The sequence below is a fragment of the Haemorhous mexicanus genome, chromosome 10 (genome assembly GCF_027477595.1).
Source record: "Haemorhous mexicanus isolate bHaeMex1 chromosome 10, bHaeMex1.pri, whole genome shotgun sequence".
Lineage (NCBI taxonomy): Eukaryota > Metazoa > Chordata > Aves > Passeriformes > Fringillidae > Haemorhous > Haemorhous mexicanus.
The window spans coordinates 25,883,676-25,905,142 of NC_082350.1; the positions used below are offsets into that span (position 1 = coordinate 25,883,676).

General features: G+C 49.8%; 1 protein-coding gene across 1 annotated transcript in view; it reads right to left on the reverse strand.

The window, feature by feature from the left end:
* The window catches only part of ARHGEF26 (Rho guanine nucleotide exchange factor 26), a 28,153-nt gene that overhangs the window by 4,192 nt on the left and 2,494 nt on the right, over nucleotides 1-21,467 (reverse strand). Inside the window, exons 3-10 of the mRNA XM_059855898.1 lie at nucleotides 19,481-19,626; nucleotides 16,217-16,273; nucleotides 14,189-14,349; nucleotides 8,150-8,302; nucleotides 7,617-7,746; nucleotides 6,457-6,531; nucleotides 5,785-5,874; nucleotides 1,705-1,859 (exon numbers count right to left, since the gene is read on the reverse strand). Coding sequence (XP_059711881.1) covers nucleotides 1,705-1,859; nucleotides 5,785-5,874; nucleotides 6,457-6,531; nucleotides 7,617-7,746; nucleotides 8,150-8,302; nucleotides 14,189-14,349; nucleotides 16,217-16,273; nucleotides 19,481-19,626 — 967 coding nt within the window. The remainder of the gene's footprint in view (nucleotides 1-1,704; nucleotides 1,860-5,784; nucleotides 5,875-6,456; nucleotides 6,532-7,616; nucleotides 7,747-8,149; nucleotides 8,303-14,188; nucleotides 14,350-16,216; nucleotides 16,274-19,480; nucleotides 19,627-21,467) is intronic.

Consider the following 21,467-nt stretch of genomic DNA (forward strand, 5'->3'; position numbering starts at 1 on the left):
ACACCGTGCCTGTGATAGGGACAGTTCCTCCAGCAGCTCCCAGCTCCACTCGGGGGTAACCAGCTGCTGCCAGAGGTCTGGTGTGACACAAAGCCCCAGCTGAGCTCCCAGGGGACATTTGCACCGGTGCTCTGGGAAATAAACACTGCCAGGGCTTTGGGCTCTTTCTGCAGAACGCCTTTGTGCACTCCCAAATGATGGACACACAACGTGCTTCTAATGGAACAATCCTGCTCAGATGCCCTGAACCAGGGAAAGGGTTGATTGGGGCAAGTTTGGGGACTTTTGGAGGTGTATTTTTTTTTAAGAAGTCAGTTCAGTATTTTAGTCTAAAAAACTCCTTAGCCAAGGGAAGAACTGGCAATCCCAGCTGGGAGTGCTGCCATCACTACATGGGAATCTTGTGTCTGAAAAAGAAATGTGTCTTTGCATTTCTGCAATGACTAATAAATGCATTTCTTATGAATTAATCAACTAGTCTGTACATATGCACAGTTAATCATAACAGAACCTCTCACTAATTAATCAGCAGATAAACCTCTACAAATCCTTCCCACTCCTCACTTCCCTGCCACGAACCTGCTGGATCAGACTCTGGCTGCAGGGAATCCAAACCCAAGTAAAAGCAGTCAGTGCATTTCCCACTGACCCCTGGGTCAGTGCTGCACTGATTTCAGCTCGTGCCCTGACCCAGCCCACAGCCAGGTCTGTGTGAGCAGGACTGGGCTGACCCTTCCCAGGCACCAGCCACGTCTGGGCTGAACCTCTCCTCAGGATCCAGCATCCCCACACCTGCTGGCACTGACTGCTCCTCTCAGGACACTGCATTAGTGCTTGGCAAGTATTATGTCATTTTCAATCATTAAAAAAACCCTATCAGATTGTGTCTACACACAGCAGGGGCTACAAGGACAACTGGCAGGAGAAACATTCCCAATAAACCAGAATCTGGACAGTGGGGAAAAGCGGATTTTTATCCCTCTTCAAAGCCTTGCACGCATCCCAAATCCCCGTGTCCCCTCCTGCCCAGTCTTGGGGAGCAGCCCTGTGACTGGAGAGCCTCTGGCTCCCTCCTCTGCAGCACCTGGAGCAGGTCAGAGCCACAGCTCCCCAGCAGTTCCAGCACACGGAGCCGGGGCAGAGCCGGCAGTGGCTGCTGAGCCAGGGCTGGAGATGAACTCTGGGGAAGCCCCAAGTGCAGCCTCAGAAATGCCCATTCTGAGCACCAATGAGGAGAGGTGTCTTAGTGCAATGTTAAGAATCTTCTGAGATTCAGCTGCTCGAGGAAAAGCACAAACACTCAACCCCAACCACCACCAAACATTTGTGTCCATGCTGTGGTGCCATGGCAACGCCGGGGGTGGGAGCAGGGCTCACCCGAGCTCCAGCACTCGGCCAGAGGGAGCCTCAGCTCCTGCAATCCTGGCAAGTGTGCAGGGAAAGGACAGTCCCAATCCTTTATCCTTCCCAAAACTGTCTTTGCTAGGGCATAAAGAATCATCTTTTTAATTCCTCTGACAATTTGGAGTCTCAACTGTGTTTGCCAAAAGTAAATTCTGTTGAACAAGCAGTTACTTGTTGTTTGTAACCCAAGACAGAGGCTCAAATAACTCCTGAACTCATTCCACAGCCAGGACCATGTTACAAGTCACTGTGATTCGAGGACTGACCACAAAAACAATTTTCTACTGGTGAAGCTCTTACCTCTTCTTCTTGGTGATGATGAGGACATCATTGAAGAGGAAAAAGTAAACCTGCTGCTTAGAGGTTCTTTTGGAAAAAAGTCCAGTGTCTTCTACATATGCTGTTAATTCACCCCTTTTCACCAACCACCGAGAAGAGGAAACCAATGGAAATGGCTGCAAGGCAAGAAAATCACATTGCAATCCTTCTAAATTAGAATTTTTAAAAAACAGCCAACAGAGTACAATCTGTTTGGGAAAAATGCTTGAATAAACTCAAAGCACAGAGATTACAAACACTAAGAGGTTACCAAAGTTTGAGGAACTGCATCATTGCTATAACACAGAGGCAGCAGCTGCAAATACCTGGGAATCACTGGGGCACCTATCATCACTGCTCATGGAAAAGAGAAATGAACAGACCTGACTGATCCACTGGGGCTGGAACAGGCTGGGAGAGCTCCCGAGGGCACAGAGCCAAGGCTGACCTCAGCAACGTGTCTGCAGGTGACAGCAGCTCCTGAAGCACTGGGGAGGTGGGAGGGTCCTTGGCACCTCAGGGCTCCTCTTGGAGCAAAGGTGACACCCCTGTGCCACTGCTCTCCTTGGAGCAGAGGTGACACCCCTGTGCCCCTGCTCTCCCTGGAGCAGAGGTGACACCCCTGTGCCCCTGCTCTCCTTGGAGCAGAGGTGACACCCCCGTGCCCCTGCTCTCCCTGGAGCAGAGGTGACACCCCTGTGCCCCTGCTCTCCTTGCAGCAGAGGTGACACCCCTGTGCCCCTGCTCTCCTTGGAGCAGAGGTGACACCCCCGTGCCCCTGCTCTCCCTGGAGCAGAGGTGACACCCCTGTGCCACTGCTCTCCTTGGAGCAGAGGTGACACCCCTGTGCCCCTGCTCTCCTTGGAGCAGAGGTGACACCCCCTGTGCCACTGCTCTCCTTGGAGCAGAGGTGACACCCCTGTGCCCCTGCTCTCCTTGGAGCAGAGGTGACACCCCTGTGCCACTGCTGTCCTTGGAGCAGAGGTGACACCCCTGTGCCACTGCTGTCCTTGCAGCAGAGGTGACACCCCTGTGCCCCTGCTCTCCTTGGAGCAGAGGTGACACCCCTGTGCCCCTGCTCTCCCTGGAGCAGAGGTGACACCCCTGTGCCCCTGCTCTCCTTGGAGCAGAGGTGACACCCCTGTGCCCCTGCTCTCCTTGGAGCAGAGGTGACACCCCTGTGCCCCTGCTCTCCTTGGAGCAGAGGTGACACCCCTGTGCCCCTGCTCTCCTTGCAGCAGAGGTGACACCCCTGTGCCCCTGCTCTCCTTGCAGCAGAGGTGACACCCCTGTGCCCCTGCTCTCCTTGGAGCAGAGGTGACACCCCTGTGCCCCTGCTCTCCTTGGAGCAGAGGTGACACCCCTGTGCCCCTGCTCTCCTTGGAGCAGAGGTGACACCCCTGTGCCCCTGCTCTCCTTGGAGCAGAGGTGACACCCCCTGTGCCACTGCTCTCCCTGGAGCAGAGGTGACACCCCTGTGCCCCTGCTCTCCCTGGAGCAGAGGTGACACCCCTGTGCCACTGCTCTCCTTGGAGCAGAGGTGACACCCCTGTGCCCCTGCTCTCCCTGGAGCAGAGGTGACACCCCTGTGCCCCTGCTCTCCTTGGAGCAGAGGTGACACCCCTGTGCCCCTGCTCTCCCTGGAGCAGAGGTGACACCCCTGTGCCCCTGCTCTCCTTGGAGCAGAGGTGACACCCCTGTGCCCCTGCTCTCCTTGGAGCAGAGGTGACACCCCTGTGCCCCTGCTCTCCTTGGAGCAGAGGTGACACCCCTGTGCCACTGCTCTCCTTGGAGCAGAGGTGACACCCCTGTGCCCCTGCTCTCCTTGCAGCAGAGGTGACACCCCTGTGCCCCTGCTCTCCTTAGAGCAGAGGTGACACCTCTGTGCCCCTGCTCTCCTTGGAGCAGAGGTGACACCCCCTGTGCCCCTGCTCTCCTTGGAGCAGAGGTGACACCCCTGTGCCCCTGCTCTCCTTGCAGCAGAGGTGACACCCCTGTGCCACTGCTCTCCTTGCAGCAGAGGTGACACCCCTGTGCCACTGCTCTCCCTGGAGCAGAGGTGACACCCCCGTGCTGGTGTCACCAGGAAGGGTGGGCAGGGTGCACAAGCCCCCTGACCTGGCAGGGGAAGGGACAGCCTCCTTCCCTGCTCCCCCCTGACGTGCTCTCCTCAGCAGCACCACGGGAACGTCCCCATGGCCCTGCTCTCTCCTGAAGTGTCTCAGCTGCCTGTCAGGCTTTACTGGGAAGGGCTGATGACAGACACTCCAGGCAGACCAAAGTCCACACTAATGAACACAACTGCCTGTTCTCCCCTCATTTCAGCCCCTCTCACATACTTTGAAAAGCCATCCCTTCGTGCAGGTGGTCAGCTGCCTCCCCATTCTGCATGAGCTGGCTTTTTGATCTGTTCATCCCTGGCCCAGCCAACTGCAGCCTGCCTGTACCTGCTGAGCCAAACCCAGAGCTGGGACTGAGACCTCACTGCTGGAAGAACAAACACTGACTCCCTAAAACAAACCCCCACAACTTCTCCCGTGCAAAAGATGTAACATTTAAGAACAAAAACTGCTGAAATCTAATTAAAAATTGAATTCCACAGTTGAGCCATGTACACAAGCACCACGAGATTTGAGTCACTTCCCTTGGGCCCCCGTGAAGCTCTCCACAGTTACATCTAGCTAAATAATAAACAAATCTCCAAAACTCTGTGAGACTGGGCAAGAACAGAAATACTTGAACTAATTTATAATGGCCATAAAACAGAATTACAGTCCCATGATGACTGGTTTACAAGCAAAAAATACTTTTAAAAGTTCTATTTGAGGATGAACCAAAAATTCCTCTAATCTGTACTCCAAATGAGTTCATCTCATTTTCCTAATGGACTCTCTTCCAGAGACAGCTTGGTTTTTAAGTTTTCCTTAATTGCCAAAGGACCAAATCACGTGCACCATGGCCCTGCTGCAGAGAAGAGGCTCTCAGAAGTGAAAAATGCCTTTAACCAGAGCTGGGATCCCTGCCCTGGGGCCTGAGGGGCTGCAGGGCTGGGGCTTGGATGCACAAAGGGAAATCTCACACAAAAGCACAACAGACAAAGCCCCAGGGCAGGGGGGTCACCCAGGAGCCCCAGAGCAGGACGGGCAGGGCTGGGGGACCCCAGACCCCGAGGGACTCCTGGGATCTGAGGGAACCAGGGGCCAGCTCAGCCCCCACACTGGGCTGGACTCCCTGAAGACTTGAGTCTGGTACCACCCATCAGGAAATGCTCTGGTGTCACTTGCCCAGAAGTGGTGTGTTTGTTATTGCTGTTGCTATAAGCAAGTATTATTACTAACAATTTTTAGACAAAATTTGAGAACAAAAATACTTTAGGCAAGTTGAAAATGTCTTTTTGGAGGCAGCATTTGCCCCAAGCCTGACCCAGGGCCTTCCAAGAGCTGTGCTTTTAAAACCATGAACCAACCTCCACTCACTACATGCCTGATAATGAAACAACCTTCTCCCAAAAGAATCCCCACTGTCATGGTATCAGACATCAATTACAGAAATGGGATGGTAGCAACCATTGAATAGAAACAGTAAGTGTACTTGAAGAAAGTCCAATAAGCCTCCCCTACCTATGACTGGGTCTGCTGTTGTTTCCTACAAAAGACTGATTGTACAGGAAGTTTTTAATGGAAACCTGTGATATCACACCCTTGAGGGGAAGGACAAACACCCCCTGGATCCTTCCCTGGCCTCCAAGTGTTTCCCAGACACACCTTTCCCATCAGGTACATAAACAAATCTGAGCAGTGAGCAGCAGCCTTTGGCCTCTTTTCTAATGCCAAAATCTTCACAGCAGCTTTATCTTTACAGCAAAGAATACACTCAGTATTTATTCAAAATCCCTTGTGCTGTAGCATCACCTTCTAATAAAATTAAAATACTTGACCAGAAGTTTTAATTTCTGTCGTGCCCCAACAGTTCACTTTTGAGGAATCACTGTGGGATATGACCATGCTGGTGAAGTTGCCCCGTTCACTGTCCTGGCTGGTCAGAAGATGACCCTCATCCTACCTTGATTTTGAATTCCAGCTGGGAGTTAATGGTGTACATCATCTCCGTCCTCTCCATCTTGCGGGCGCCCTCGTTGCACAGACGCACGAGCTGCAAAGGGACAGGGCTGAGCAGGGCCCTGCCTGGGCCTCCAGCACAACCTGCTGCCCCCTCGGGAGGGCACTTCTGGGGCACACACCCAGCAGGGGCACAAAGGCACTTCTGGGGCACACACCCAGCAGGGGCACATCCCCCTGAGCGTGGTGTTTGCAGGGCCACAGAGACCAGGGCTGGCCCCGTGGCCGCACCGCTCCCAGCTCCCCCTCAGCCCAGTGATCCCACAGGAACCCCATAATTTGGGATTCTCCAGGGGGAACAAAGGTTCAGCCCCAGTTCTGGCTGAGCAGGGCCACTGCTCTGACCCAGGCTGATGATCAGCTCCAAACACACACCCTCCTCCCAGCTGGATTCACTTCCCACACTGCTCCCCCTCCAAACCCAGAATCACCACAGCATCATCCACTTTGGGATCTCTTCCCAAGCAGGAGCCAGTAATTCTGCACAAACCCAGTCTCCAGTGCCCTTCCTAAATACAACAATGAGAGCCTTCAGTGCTCCTCCTGCCTGCATTATTTATGCATGGAAAACATCCATTTTTCCCTGGAAGTACTCAGGAGTGACTTGAGAACGTACCTTGCTGACTTCTTTCAGAGCCTGCTTGCAGTTCTCATATTTTGCTGAATCTTTTGGGGTTTTCTGGCAAATAGTCTGGAACAAAACATCAGTTCAGAGGACCAAGCAGCACAGACTGCAACCCACAGAGATTTCACATCTTAACTGAAATCCAGGAGCTGAATCACAGCTGTGGACTGAGATAAAGAGGGAACACGGGTCACTTGGTCACACTAAGGAATGCCTCCCTGGAAAGGTTTGGGAACAAAGTGATGCTTTGCACCTCTCAAGACGAGGTTTATACAACCATCTCCAAACAAAAAACAAAACTGAAAGAGTGGAAAATAAAATGCTTGATTTGTTTGTTTAGATTATTTCAACCAAAGAGGGGAAGGAGGTATAGGAAAAAAAAACCCAAGAAGGGGAAAGCACCCCCAGTGACACTCTGCAGGAATACTGGATTATTATTCCATTTTTTACCTAGAAATGTACTGCTGAGAAGAGAGAATTCAGTGTCCATCAGTGAACTAACTGTCCAAGTGATCAAATTCATCAGTGCTCAATTTAAAAATACACAGAACAAAATGATCAGTTCTGTTTCTGGCTCCTACCAGTGCTGGAATCTGAGCCTGATCACGATCTGCACTCCTGCTGGTGGGTCCAGCTCCCCACTTAGTCCTGGCACCTTAACTGAAATACCCCCACTCCTGGTGTGGATTCTGCCTGACAAACACTCCCAGGCACTTCCATCACTGAGTCCCTGGTCACTGCACAGGGAGGGACAGCTCAGTGCCACTCACACACAGCTCCCTTGGGAATGGAGTCCATCCTTCAGGTTCCCAAGAGTATTCCCTGTTTAAGGGCCCTCACCCATCCTGCAGGACAGCAGGTCTCATTTTCAGCTGCAGGGTGCATTTCAACACTAGCACTACATACAATTCCTGTGCTGGTTCCTCCTGAGTTTCAGAACCATTCTGACCCTTTACTGTACAGTTTTTCTGCTAGAACATCCAAGTATTTAACTTGTGAATGGGGGAACAGGAGGGCCCAATCCCAGCCAGCAAACAACTGAAGCAGGATTCCATAGAAGGCAGGAAGAGACTGGAGAGAAGCAGAACTATGAGAGAATGTTAACAGTGCGAGAACGAGCAGCAGGGAAGGGGGGAAGCAGGTGTTCTCACATCCATCAGCAAGGGCAGACGAGTGACTCTCTGCATGGGGAGGATGAGGAAGGAGATCATGGGCAGGTTCCGGCAATCCTCGTGGGACTCGATCCGGGACAGCACCTCCTTAAAGGCTGGGTTTGTGGCTCTGGGAGAAAGAGGATGAAACAATTCAAAGGTATGTTCTACCAGACAATTGTGTGAGCTGCTACATTTTAAATAAACCATTATTTTATAAAAAGGAAGTGTGATTTGCAGGACTCAGACCCCCCCAGCACTCAGCTTTATTCCCTCAGATCCACCAGCCCCAGCACTGACATTGAAGCTCAGGAGCTGCCACCCCTGACTGTGAGGGCAGACCCAGGTGTGACACAGGGCCACTGTCACACTGTGTGACACTGAACTGATGGAGGAAGGGGAATGTGAGCCATGACCTGGCAGGAGGGGGCTATGCCAGTCCCCTCGGAGGAGGGCGCTCAGCAGGGACAGCGTGGCGGGGGGCACAGGTGCACCCCAGAGCCCCCAGCCCTGCAGGAGCCCTGCATGCTCACAGCAGTCTCTGCAGGGTGCGCTGCTGGTACACCTCGTTGGTGCAGTACTTCACGTAGGGGTCGAAGGTGGAGCCCGCGTGCCTCGCCACGATGTCGCTGATGTCCTCGATGAAAATGTTGCTCTGGTGCCTGGCCTCCAGCTCTTCAAAGAACCTGGGGGGTAAATTCAAGTGCTCACTTTTACATGCAAACAGCATCTTCCCCTCACAGCATCCCCCTGACACAACTCTGTCACCAACCGATGCCAGCTGGGCTGGCCTGGGCCAGGGCGAGGCCATCCCTCCTTTGGCAGGGCAGCGAGGGCAGTGCTGGCAGGACACGGCCCCAGGACACAGCCCCAGGGCTGCTGCTGGCCCCTGGCAGCTCCGCAGCTGGGCTGGCACAGCCACCTCCCACTCCCCCACTGCCACATCCAAACGGCATCACTGAGCTGGTCAGACCAGAATTTCCAGAAACAGGGTTGGAAAAGAAATGAAAACTTCATACACACATTAACACATTTCCTCTTGCAATTAAAGGCAGCACAGCACCAGAAGTGCTCGATGGAGTGCAGGTACGTGGGGCTGCTGAGCCAAGGACAAAGCCATGTGGTGGTGGAGCAGGACACGGTGCTCCCCATCCTGCAGTCCTCCACTGGAACCAAACAGGGACTGGAAACACTGAAAATGGGCACAGAACCCAAAATCCTGAGCTGCCTCTTCCCCTACCCATGCTTGTTCTGATAGCTTCCCTGCTGTCTCTGTCCCACATGGGAGTCTCTGGCCACTGCACGCCTCCCTCTGCTTTCTGCACTCCCAAAGCACAAGCCTTGATTTCCATGATGCTCACTGGAAATCCCCCACTGCTGGGGTGGAGCAGCTCACAGAGCAGCTCTGCAGGTCACCCCTCACACATGAAAAGCTGTCCTGGCTGAAGCCTTTGTACATCAGCATTCACTGCAAGAATCCTCAACTCCCTGGAGTCAACAAGTTCATACAAAAATTCTCATCCAGCACAGAAACCATTAAGGAAATACTCAGAACACATGAGCTCACATTAAGCTCCAATATTTTGAAATCTCCTTTATTTAATTTCAGCCCTTTATTCAATTTTTTTTGTGGCTCTTCAAATCTGCCACCTTTTTCAAGCGATGCTCTCCACAGTTTGCTTTGCAAACACACCTCGAACATGTGAGAGGAGCAGAACAGGATGAGCAGCAGCTGATTGTGTGCAGCAACAGGGCTTAACTCAATTAAGGCACTCTCCAGGTGTGCCCAGAAGCAGCTGCTGCACTGAGGGGCTGCCAGGCTCTCACTGGCTCAGCCAGAGCCATGACAATCACGTGGACTTTGGTCTGGGTTTGGGTTTAGTTTTTGGGATGCTCTGACACAGGAACTGCAGATGGACTGGCTGATAAGCAGGGCTCTGCCTGCAAGTGCTGAGCAGAATTGCTTACAGCCCTGTCACTGCTGCAGGCACAGCCCTCCAGCACCTCCTGTCCCCCACACAGCCTCCTCCAAGGCACAGCACATCCTGAGCTGCCACAGACTTGTCCTGTGCTCTGGGTTTGGGTTTAGTGCCAGCACCAGCCCCAAGGGGCACATAAGTAATAAAATCACAGAAAAAAGAGCTGTAAGTATGGAGCCTGCAGTGTCTCAGGAGGCACAGCAGAGCCCCTTCCCACACTGGGAGTTGTTTCTCTCTGCTCAGACATGTTTATGGCTGGGAGAACCTCCCACTGCTGCCAATTCACTTTGCTCAGGAAATGAGGAAATCCAACATTTCCTGCTGTGTTATGGCACACTGACAAGGTGTTGGACCCTGCTGGGCCACTGCTTCCACCTTTAGAATTTATCTGGTGCTTCATCAGTGACATCATCAGAGACAGTCCCTGTAAGAACAGCAAAGACATGGGAGAGTAGACGACAGAAAAAAAAAGAAAAGAGAAAAGGGAAAAGAGGGACAAAGAGGAGCAGTATATCAAAGTCCCATCTCCCAGTATGTCCCATAAGGAAATCCTGCATCAAAGTTTGAATCAAAAGCTGTAGTTTTCCATACCAAATCTGCTAATTATTGGATACAATCAGTGAACCAGACACATCATAAACCCTTTCACTTACAATTTTAGGATAGATTCTGCCATAAAGCTCAAGACTGAGGGATGGAACGATTCCATTCAATTTAGCTAACAAGGAATTTGCTGTGATGTGTGCAGCTATTTTTGCTCAATGTCAGAAGGATTTACTTCAAGTATCTCTTTGTTAAATCCAGGACTTTTCTGGTTAAAGTAAGATCCAATTCAGAGAAAGTCAAGCAGCATTGTAGGACAGAATTTGATTTCCCTCATCTTGCCCTTGCACTGTTTAAAAGAACCATCCACTCTGCAACACTCCTGAAGGCCGAGGGCCAAATTCAGAAATGCAGGTTTAGCTCCTGGGTGCTGCTGGCACCACCAGGGACAGAAACCACTGGAGGGGCAGCAAGCAGAATTCAGCCTCCTGCTCCTGGAAACAGGGGCACTGAAGTAACAACTGCCACCGTGAGATAACTTCAGCTAGAAGTAACAAAGATTTCTGATTAACCTCTCCAAATATGAACCTTCTCATCGGGGACAGAATCTGAACACCTGCAACATTATTGTTATTTAGGGAGGGGAGGGAGATTTAAAATAGGAAAAATAGTCTTATTTCCTAGAATTTTCATGCTGAATCAAAAGCAGTTTTTACAAAATAAAAAAGGCTGGAGAGAGGGTGATTAAAGAGCAGAACTGAAATCAGCCTGGGGAGTTCCCACAGTCTCAGTAATGGAACCCATCCCATAGCTACACACACAAATGTAACACCTAAGCCTGCAGACTGAGCCCACGAAGCACCTCTCACTGGGCAGCTGCATGAGCAGCTGGCCCTGCAGCCTGTGTGCTCCCTCTGTGAGCAGCCCACGCCCAGGCCTGCCCCACTGGCCCTTCCAGCTGCTCCTAGTGCCCTGGCAGAAACCCAGGGCAGGGCAAGGCCACAGCAGCCCTGCCAAGACATCCTGCTCCAGAGAGATTCCCCAGAGAGCAGGAAGGTGCCCTCAGCACCTGGGCACGGCTGGGACCTGCAGGACAACAAATGTTGTCCATTCAGCCAATAAACACAGCCAGAGACACTGGGAACACAACAGGGGAATGTCTCTGCCAAGTCATGAACCCACCACAACCAGAGTGCTCAGTCCTGTCATTCTGTGACTGAGTTTAAAACCTGACAGAATCTGTTACAATGGTTTTGTTAGGATCTTTTTCTGTCAATGCTGCTCTGATGTCACAGAAGCATTTGCCCTTTGCTGGCCTAATGGCAGAGAAGGCACAAATGCTAAAGCTTTCCTTCTTCCTATAAACCTGGGGAAGTGACCCTGCAGACCAACTGCTCCCTAATTTCCCTGGGATTCCTCCTTCCCCAGAGAGGCTGCTGGGGAGCTGCCTGACCTGACTGTGACTTCTCGGGCTGCATTCCTGACTCACTCCTGGCTGAGCTGCTCCCTGGCATCCCCACAGCCCAGTCCAACAGCTCCTGAGCAGGGCTGGAGCAGTGAGAGTTTGGGCTCCAGCACACCACACAAGGACCAAAAAAAAGAAATGAACTGCAGCTCTGTGAAGCCACCTTGCAGGAGTTCCCACAAACACACACAGCATGTGCTGCACAGGTTATTCATCTCCACTCCTCTGCCAGAGACATTCCAGGGAGCTCCCAAAAGCAGAGACAGTCTCTGCTCTCTGCATTCTGCTTCCAACAAAGGCAGCTTTGTTCCCCCAGGAATGGCCCTGTCAGGCACTACAGGCCCATCCTGGTCTTACTGGAGAGCTTCCATTAAACGTGTTTCAAGTCAAAGTTCCTAGACAGAGGCTTTAAGCAGCTTCAACCAAAGGTTTTTATAAAGTATTTTTATCAGCTCAGGCTCTTCAGCTCACCAAACTTTTGTCCAAGCAACCAAAACCACTGGTAACTACACTCATACTCAGGTTTTGTACTAGGCAAAGGCTCCTTAAAAACCAGCAGAATGGGACAGATGCTCCATTTCATAACAAAAGGGTGGATTTTGCTACTTTGAAACACCTTGAAAATAGAAAGCCCAGTTTGGAGATACCAAGCTGGTATCTGGTTTAAAATCACTTCCATTGTTTACAGAAATGTTGTTGCTCAAAGCCAGCCAGAGTTTTGTTTTAGTTTAACAGTATTGCAAAACTTGGGCAATAAATTATGTTTTCATTTAAGTTTAAAAAGGAGTTATGACTTCTGATTTTACCCCAAGTCATAAAAACCCAAGTTCTTAAACCATGAGACTCCACAGACAAGAAAGAATAAGATTATAATTCTAGGCTAATGTGGTATTTTTCCATTCTTTTTTCTTCCTCTCCCTCCCACTTCCTTTGAAGACTATTAATCAAAAGGGATGTTAGAGTTCCCCTAAGAGTACTGCTCTCCCCACCCCCACTGCCCTTTACTTTTACACCTCACACTTTGTGTAAGGAGTACCTGTAAAAGGAACTTTTCCTTGAAAATAAAGCCTTTGATGAGCTGCACTCCCTGACACCAGTGCCACCAGACTGGGATGGCTCTGGGGACACACAGCCCCCAGCCTCTGGCAGAAGACCTCAACTGCAAGAGACAAAGAAAGGGGATTGGGAGGGAGAAAGAAAGGGTGCCCAGCCAAACCCAAATATTCTCCTGCTCTGTAGCTCCTGAACTGGGTTTGCACTTGACACAGCACACCAGCCTCCAAAAAGCAAGATCTTGGTGCTGCATGAACTTCAGAAGACAAAAGTCAAAGTGCTGCGCAACAGATGTCCAATTCCACAGACTTTGTGGTGTCTCAGAGAAAAAAGCCAAGAAATGACTTTACTGTGACTGGGGACATGGACCTTCACAAGTTCCACCAAGGCAAATGAGGGTTTAATGCTGAAGAATTCACAAAAGGGACAAAGGAAGGGGGAACAAAATAAAAAACCATTCAGAATCCTTGTTCAACCTTCAGCCCCCCTTGTGAAAGGAGGCCAATATTTCCCTGTTCCACAGGTAAAGAGATCCATGTAAAGCTGTACAGAGCTACAGCTGTGAGCACTCAGCCACTGTGCTCACTTCAGACTGCAGATCAGGGATAGCAAAAGCAACACAGACAGTCTGATGCTTTAGTTATGTGGAATACATCATCCACCTGCTGCTGAGAACAGAACAAATTGCAAGGAAGCCAAGCCACATCCAGCAACCTTTTGAAAGAGAGTGTGAAGTACTCTGAGAGCACATACATATGCATGTCCCGGATTGAATAACATTGGCAGTAATTACCAGTCAGAACAAGACTTTGCTGCACTTGTATCATGTCAGATCTGCCATTTCCCCCTCTTCAGGCACTATCTCAGTGGGTCTGTTTCCCTGGCTCCAGACTGAAGGAATGTGCCCCAAAGCAGCAGCAGCTGATGCCCGTGGCAGCAGAGGCAGGCCCTGGTGCTCTCACAGGGGTGACACAGGGGTGGCACAGAGCCCTGGTGCTCTCACAGGGGTGACACAGGGGTGGCACAGAGCCCTGGTGCTCTCACAGGGGTGACACAGGGGTGGCACAGAGCCCTGGTGCTCACAGGGGTGGCAGTCCCAGAGCACAGCAAGGCCTCAGGACAGCACCCTCTGCATCCCCTGGCTCCAGCCAGCTCTCCAGGGCAAGCATGGAACTCCAGCTCCAATGTAACAGCTCAGCAGGGCAGACCAAGTTTTATCTGATGCCCTGTAAGGACCAGGCCTGAATGCCTGATCAGCATTTAGCCCAGAACTGCTCAGATTGGAAGGATGCTGACTTCCACTACCATTCACTCAGTGCTTTCCTTCCCTCCCCATTTTCAGACACAAATCCCAGGCCAGCCCTGCTCACACTCCTGTGCAGATCTCTGCCACTTGTACTTTCCACCTTCAAAGCAGCAGGAGTTTTGGAAGAAATGCTCCCACTAAAATAGCTAAGCAAGCATCCAAAGAGAAACCTGCTGCTATGGTTAAGGATGCACAGCTCTGGTCAATACAGAAATGCCACACTTACTTTTTGCTTGCCTCATAAACATCTGTGATGTTGGAGAAGAGGTGGTGGCTCTCTGTTTTGGTCATTGTGAGGCTCAGTTCCCTGGAATTTTTAAACATCCGGATCAGAATCTCCAGGCTCAGCAAATAGGAGTGCTCAGAAGATATCACCTCAAATATTGCCTGCAAAGTGAAGGGAGAAAAGAAGAGACTTACTAGTGACTGGGCTTTTTTCCTTAAAAACAAAAAGAAAACGTTGAGCAGGGGTGCAAAGCAGTTTTGGAGGTAAGCTAGAGATTATGACTTAAATATTAATCTCTAGAAGAGTTGCAGCATTAATTATAAATAAGTTATTTAATACTAGAAAAAAAGTCTTTGTTAACAAGTCTATATTCAGAGTTTGCAACTGCAAACCAGGAGACTGAAGAGAATTCAACAGCAGGTGTGACCCCAGGAGTGAGGCTGGAGGGAGCAGGCTGAGGTCCCTGGTGGAGCTCTTCCCAGCCTGGGAACAAAGTCCTCAGCACAGGCAGGAATGGGGCAGACACTTTGCTCCTGATGTGCAAGGAAGGGACAGAGAATCACCTCACCACGACCCCAACACATTCTGGAGCACAAAAACCAGAGCAGGGTGCCTGACACACCCCCAGGGGCTGGGGCAGCTCCCTGGTGCCTGCTGGGCACTCCTGGGTGGCACCTGAAGCCACACTGGGGTTCATCTGCACTAGACCAGGGTCAGGGGACGTGTGAACCCCAAGGACAGTTACACTCTCAGGGGGCCACGTGCACCCTGCAGCTGGTACACACATACCCAGGTATCTTAGGCTTGCAAGAAAGACCTACTGAAAATAATTTTAGTTCAAACCAGTCTGTGACACGTTTTCTTTAGCCAAAATATGCACAGAGATCCATCTCACTAACAGATTCTGAAAGATGGGATGTGTATGAAGACAGGACAGGGACATTAATCAAGGCAGAAGACAAATATATTTTTCTGCAGTGACAATGTATATAACCATAAAATAATCTAACAGGCTCTAAAAAGCAATTTAAAGAGCAGATAAAGAATAAATGATAAAAGGCAGTTTAAAAGAAAGACAGTAAAAGCATGGATTGGTAATGTAACTACAGCTTAAAAATATTTATTTAGGCTCCCACTGAAAGAACTGGCCTCTAAAATTCAAATTAAAAACCCTCAGGCATGAAAACATTTTTTGGTAACACTGAAGACTTTAAATTTAAAAGGAATCCAAAGAACTTGTTCTTTTTGAAAGGATGCAAGTATGGCTCCAGGAAACACAGACTAAGGGCTCCTAAAGGATATACATGCCTTGTCTCAAAAGCTTCCCAGCAGGAGGAGGCTGAGCTATGTCCTGAAGAGGAAAGAAGACACTGGGACAGATTTCCATGGCAGGTAACACTGCAGGGTTCCTAGCCAAGCCCTGCTTGCTGTGGAAGGACACACCTGGGGAGGAGCTGCAGGGACACAGCTGCCCTGGCCAGGCTGGGCTTGGCAACCTCTCCTTCCCTGTGACAGAGCCCCTGCAGGGGGCAAGGGGGGTCCAGCACATGAAGAGGACACAAGGGGCAAAGAGAGAGAGAACAGACAAGCACCCTGATGCAGCTGCTGCTGGCAGGGAGGCCCCTGCCCTGCTCCAGGGCTCAGGGACCAGCAGGGCTCCAGCAGGCACTCCCTGTGCCCAGCATTGCTCACAGGGGTAGGTACAGCCCAGGGGCTCTGTAAAAGCTGCTCTTTGCTCCCCAGAGCTATGAGAACTCCTGTGCCACATCCCCCCTCTGTGAGCTGGAGGTGACTGTCACCCCTTCCCTGGCACAGCAGCGACCCTGGTGCTGCCAGGCTGGAGCACCCCAGGAGCCCCTGGCATGGACACAGGCACCTCAGCACACACTGGGCTCATTTTTTCTCCCTGGGGAGAGAGGACACTTCACTGGAGAGCAGGAAGCCAAGCAAGAACTCTTATCAACAACCAGAGCACCGAGCCAGGTGTGCAGTGCAGCCCTGAGCAGCCAGCCCCAAAGCACAGAGTACCTCCTGTCTCTTCCTTTCCTCCTGGCTGATGGCTTCTGACAGGCCATTCTTCTTCACCTGCAGAGACAAATCAATCGACAGTTTGAATACCTTTTGGGGGAAAATGTGATTAAAAAGAGATGCAGGACTATCAAAACCTAGAAAGCAAAGCACCAAGGAGGGCCTGGCTCTACAGGAGGTCTAAAGACAGGACCCAGATCAGGAGAGACACCAGGGCAAGGGAAGGGAAAGGGCCATGGCAGCACACACGAGGAAGGCCCTGCTCTCTGTGTGGAGCAGAGGCACGTCACAGACACCAGACCCCACACCCCTTTCTGTCAGTCTTCTCCAAAAGCTCCTAACGTGCTATCACCAACAGCTTTCTCTTCTTGCTCCACCTGCTCCCCAGAATTTTAAAGGATATATTGTTCCTCATTTTATTCCTGCACAGCAGGCCCCACAATGCTGGACAGCAGGAATAAGGAGGTGCCACACCAAAGAACAGAGTCACAGGTAAATGCCTGAGGAAGTTACATCAGCATTCCAGTGTGGCAGCCACTAGCCTCTGGAACACAACTCCCAGACTCCCGCAGCACTACAAGCAGACACTTCTGGATGCTGAGCTAATTAAATGGCTTTTTATTTAACAATTACAGTAATCAGGAGCCTGAAAGCTTCACAGCATTCCTGAGGAAGTGCAATGGCACTGAAAGGTGCAATGTAACTTTTTTGTGGATGCGGTGGAAGAGTTTTCTAAAAATACACCAAGGCAGGAAATAGCTGGGAACACATCCCCCAGATTGCAGTGCTCCCTGTCAACACAGGCACTGCCAGAGTGCAGGGAGCTCCACGGGCACCTGCTCAATTCTTGCTCCAAACTGCAGCTGGCACACACGGGTGTGTCCCACTGAGTACACATGAATTCAGGGCATATGAACTCACAGGCCAAGGGCCCAGCCTTACACTCCCCATCCACAGCAACACTTCCAAAGACAGAGCCCCAGATATGGAGACTGCTTTGGCCACCTCTGCCAAAGAAAATTCTATACCTAATTTTGACATTGTTTAAGCTGAAATAATCTAAAAAAACATCACACGTGTGATAAAAAGCAAACAAAAACTTGATTTAAGCTAAGAATATGATCAGAAGGAATGGAAGAGGCCCAACATCACTGCTACTAACACTGCACTGGCTTTTCCCCAGCAATGACTGATTCAACCATGGAGGTGAGGAGCAAAGGATGAAAGGAGGACAGGTAAGCTCCAGTCAGGGACAAAAAGTTCCTTCAAAACAAGGAGGTGCTGAAAGGGGGAACTCACCAGGAATCTACTAAGTGTGCACCATAGCCAAAGTGACCACAAGCCCTTTGATACAGGGAGAGAAAGGGGAGCCAGTGCAGACATCAGCCCTGAAGGCCCCAGATGGTCACACCATGGAGGGGAGGCAGCCCTGGACAGTGACCTGGGAGTGGCCCTGGACAGTGACCTGGGAGTGGCCCTGGAAGGAGGCAGCCCTGGACAGTGACCTGGGAGTGGCTCCCTAAAGCCACTCACAGCACCTGATTTTTACATGAATGAGAAACCAGTCACAACCAAGAACAACATGTGTGAATACAGTTCAGGAAGACAGAAACAGCCTTTTCTATTACTGTTCTCATAAAGAATTTGAGCACTCCACACCTGAAGGGCACTACCCTCAAGCACAGGGGTAGGAGCTGCAGCAGCTGCCAGGACAGCCTCCTGCAGAGAGGGGATCCCTCTGCCTGTGCCTTCCCAGCACAGGCACTGCCCCTAAACACCAGAGACATTCTCCTCCTCCTTTCCTAGCATATGCTGAAACCCAGGACTGACATTTTCCAGCTGACTTCCTGCAACTACTCCAGACTCACTTTTTAACTTCTTAATACACATTGACAGCATGTAATTTTTCCAGAGTTATAAACACAGTCACTATGAGTATCACATTCCCAGATTTTGTTTTCTTCATGCACCACCTTCTCCCATACACTCCCCACTTCCAATTTTGCAAATCAAATACAGACAGTGCACAAGTTTCTGTAAGTGAAGCACAGCACAGAACAGTCTCCTCCTGAGATGGTCTTCATGCTATTTCTGTCTCAAAGCAAATCAGTGTTTTGAAATTATCATTATTATTACTAAATAGCATTCCTGCCAAAATACCTCAGCTGTTGAACATTTAACTGCTAGTTTGCCCAGAAGGCAGAAAACCCAATTTGACTTCATTATAAACACCTTTTTTTTGCAACATGAAGCCAATGAACTGTATTTTAAGTATTTGATTGTTGGAAAAAGAAAATTAAAGCACATATTTACAAAACCACATTGTATTGCCTTCTTTATAATTACTGAAGCAGAGAGATTCCTCTTTTAATACTTTAAAGTGCAAAGGGTCATCAGCATCTGTAAGACAGCTCTGCTAATCAGACCATCTAACCAGCCTCTGGGGATCTCCCTGAGGCATAATCCCTCATTTATTGGGACATACAGAGCTGATGGCCAAATACTCCAGGAGATCTTGTCATGGCATAATCTCATTAATGCCTGAGATGAGCATCTACAACATTCTACAAGTTATGTTAACAAAGAACAACCCCAAACCTTTCATTACAGGGATATCCCTTCAGAAGCCACAGCAATGGACCAAGAATAACCACAGAAACACAGAATTTTTGTGGCTCCTTCAGTCCCAAATTCACATGTACTAGAAAGAGCTGTCTGTGATTAGTAATCTGTCAGGTTATGAGCAGGGAGGGCAGTGAGACTGCAGCCCTGACCAGAGCAGCTGAATTTACTTTGTTTAATGATGCTGCTCTGCCAAAGCCCTGCAGACACTTCCCAGCCTGTGCAAGGGACAGCACAGCACCACCAGCTCTGCTCTCCACTTCTCAAAATGCTTCCCATTAAACATCTGCACTCGAGTCAGCCTAAGAGCTGGGGTGCAGTGATTTAGAACAATTCAGCAGCAACCTGACTGTAACTAACTGAAGCCTTTCTTTAGTACAATTCACCCTTTTAGTGAATTCACACAACCCTTTTTTAATGAATCAGTAAAGCTGTGTCTTTGCCAAATACAGGACTCTAAAATGAACTTGGTTTCATTGGTTTTTTATGTGAAACAAAGACCAGTAACTGACTGGGACCGCCACGTCCTTCTTAGGAGGTGAAAAAGATGATGACAAATTTCAGCCAAAAACTCCAGCAGCGAGTAAGAGAAGACTTTGCTTCAACCCACCCTGAGATCCTGTCTCTGGCCATACAACTCACCACAGAGAGCTGGCTCCACGTTGACCTCAGGGGCTTATAGTGAAAAACAACCTTGTCATCCAACTTCTGCTCTTGGGGCTCAGACTCTTCATCAGAATCTATGTCCAGAGCTTTTTCCTTATAGTTCTGATATAATACAGCATTTTCTGTCAAATAACAACAGTATGTCAGTCGTTGCTACAAAGTTAGTTTAGTCGCTCTCATAAAAATTTAAAGTAACATTTAAACAATGAAAGAAACCAAAGTGTCACTGTGCTGCTCACACTCCACGAGACAAAGATAGCAACTGATTTGGGCTGGACAATGGTGCACTACAGGGACAATGGATCACTGTACCCAAAGATCCTCCCAGACCGAATTAAAGAACAGATGTGGCCTTTGTCAAGAAAAAAAAATAGCAAACAATTTTTTCTTCCTTGGTTTGCTGTACCCAGTTCTGTAATTAACCAGCAATTAGAAAACGGGATTGTGTGTCAGTGGAGCAGTCACTGATCTGCAGGTCTCACTATTTTCATATCCAGGAAAAGCACACTGCCCAGGCCAACCCTTCTTCTGTCAACTCTAAATACTGTCTTCACATTTCACTGTTTCCCAGTTTCAGAGATCTGAGGTCAGAACTATTCCAAATAGAAAGCTGAAAGCCTGTCTGAGTAAAAACAAGACCTATGAACCTTAAGAACAATTACACTCCTGGTGTATTTGAGTTGTGCCATCCTTAATTCAGAACTATCAGTGGCAAAGGAACACAGGCATGGAGCACTCTGCTGCTTCCCAACCTCCTGGCCACACACCCCTGGCAACAGCAGCGAGGACAGAAATTCTACACCACAAAAACCCACAGACAAATTCAGCCATTAAGTAGGCAGGCTTTGAAAGGTACTTTTATATGGGGCAGGCTTTGGATAACACCCAATCTTCCCCTACAAGAGAAGGGGGAACTGAAGTGGAAGTTTGGCTGCTCCAGGCAGGGCCCCAACTCCTGCAGCCCCTCACCTGGCTGGGTGGGTCTGTCCCACCTGCTCAGACCAGGTGTGGCCTTTGGAGCAGCTCTTGGGGAAGGGCCTGTCGAGTTTATACACTTTTCACAGAGGAAACTGTCACAGCAACTGAATTGTGGGAGGCGTTCCAGAGAAAGTTATTAGCTGGGATCATCCCAGACAGGACCATTGGAAGAGAATCCAGAAAACATCATCAGGAGACAGTGTGAGAAGAGATACAAATAAGAGTAGGAAAGGGGACGATGCAAAGAGAACACAGCTCTGAAAACAGAAACAAGAGGAAGGTAACACAGCAGCTGAGATGACCTCAAAGAGTCATTAAACAGGGAAAAGCCAAGAGAGTAGCACTTATTGTAACAGAATTTCTGGGGACTCATCATAGAGGTTTTCTTGTTGAAATATCGGGAAAAGCAGCAAACAGCAAATTTGGCAAACCTCAGAATTAACAAGTAACACAAAAATACTGCACAGACTGTTTTTCTGACACATATCTGAAGCCTAAGTAGCAAGAAAAGAAAATGCTTACAGAGCCCAAGGGTTCAGCCCAGCAGCCTGAGCTGATGAGAAGGCAGAAACAGCTGTGTGATCCCCAGCCCAGGGTAACGACTCAGGGGTGTGCAGGGAGGGCCCAAACCCGAATGGATCAAATGTCCTGCACCTGGGCACAGTCCCAGGAACAGGCAGGAAGGCAGTCCCACCTGGGGGAGCCCACTATGGAACTGCACGGAGCTGTCAGGGCTGAGGCAAACACAGCCGACAGCTCAGCTCTTGGGAGGGACAGGAGCTTAAGTGGAAAAGGAGCCCTTGACACACCTTTTTACTCTGCCACTTCACTGTCTTTAGAATAGCCCTAAGGTAGGTCTAGTGCCAAAATTATAGTCCCGCATCTCAGCTGCATTACTGAAAAACAAGGTACTGAGTCTTTGACTCCATAGAAAGGAAGTGTGCAAAACAATCCTGAAGTTCATTTCCCTTGGGAGTTATTAACA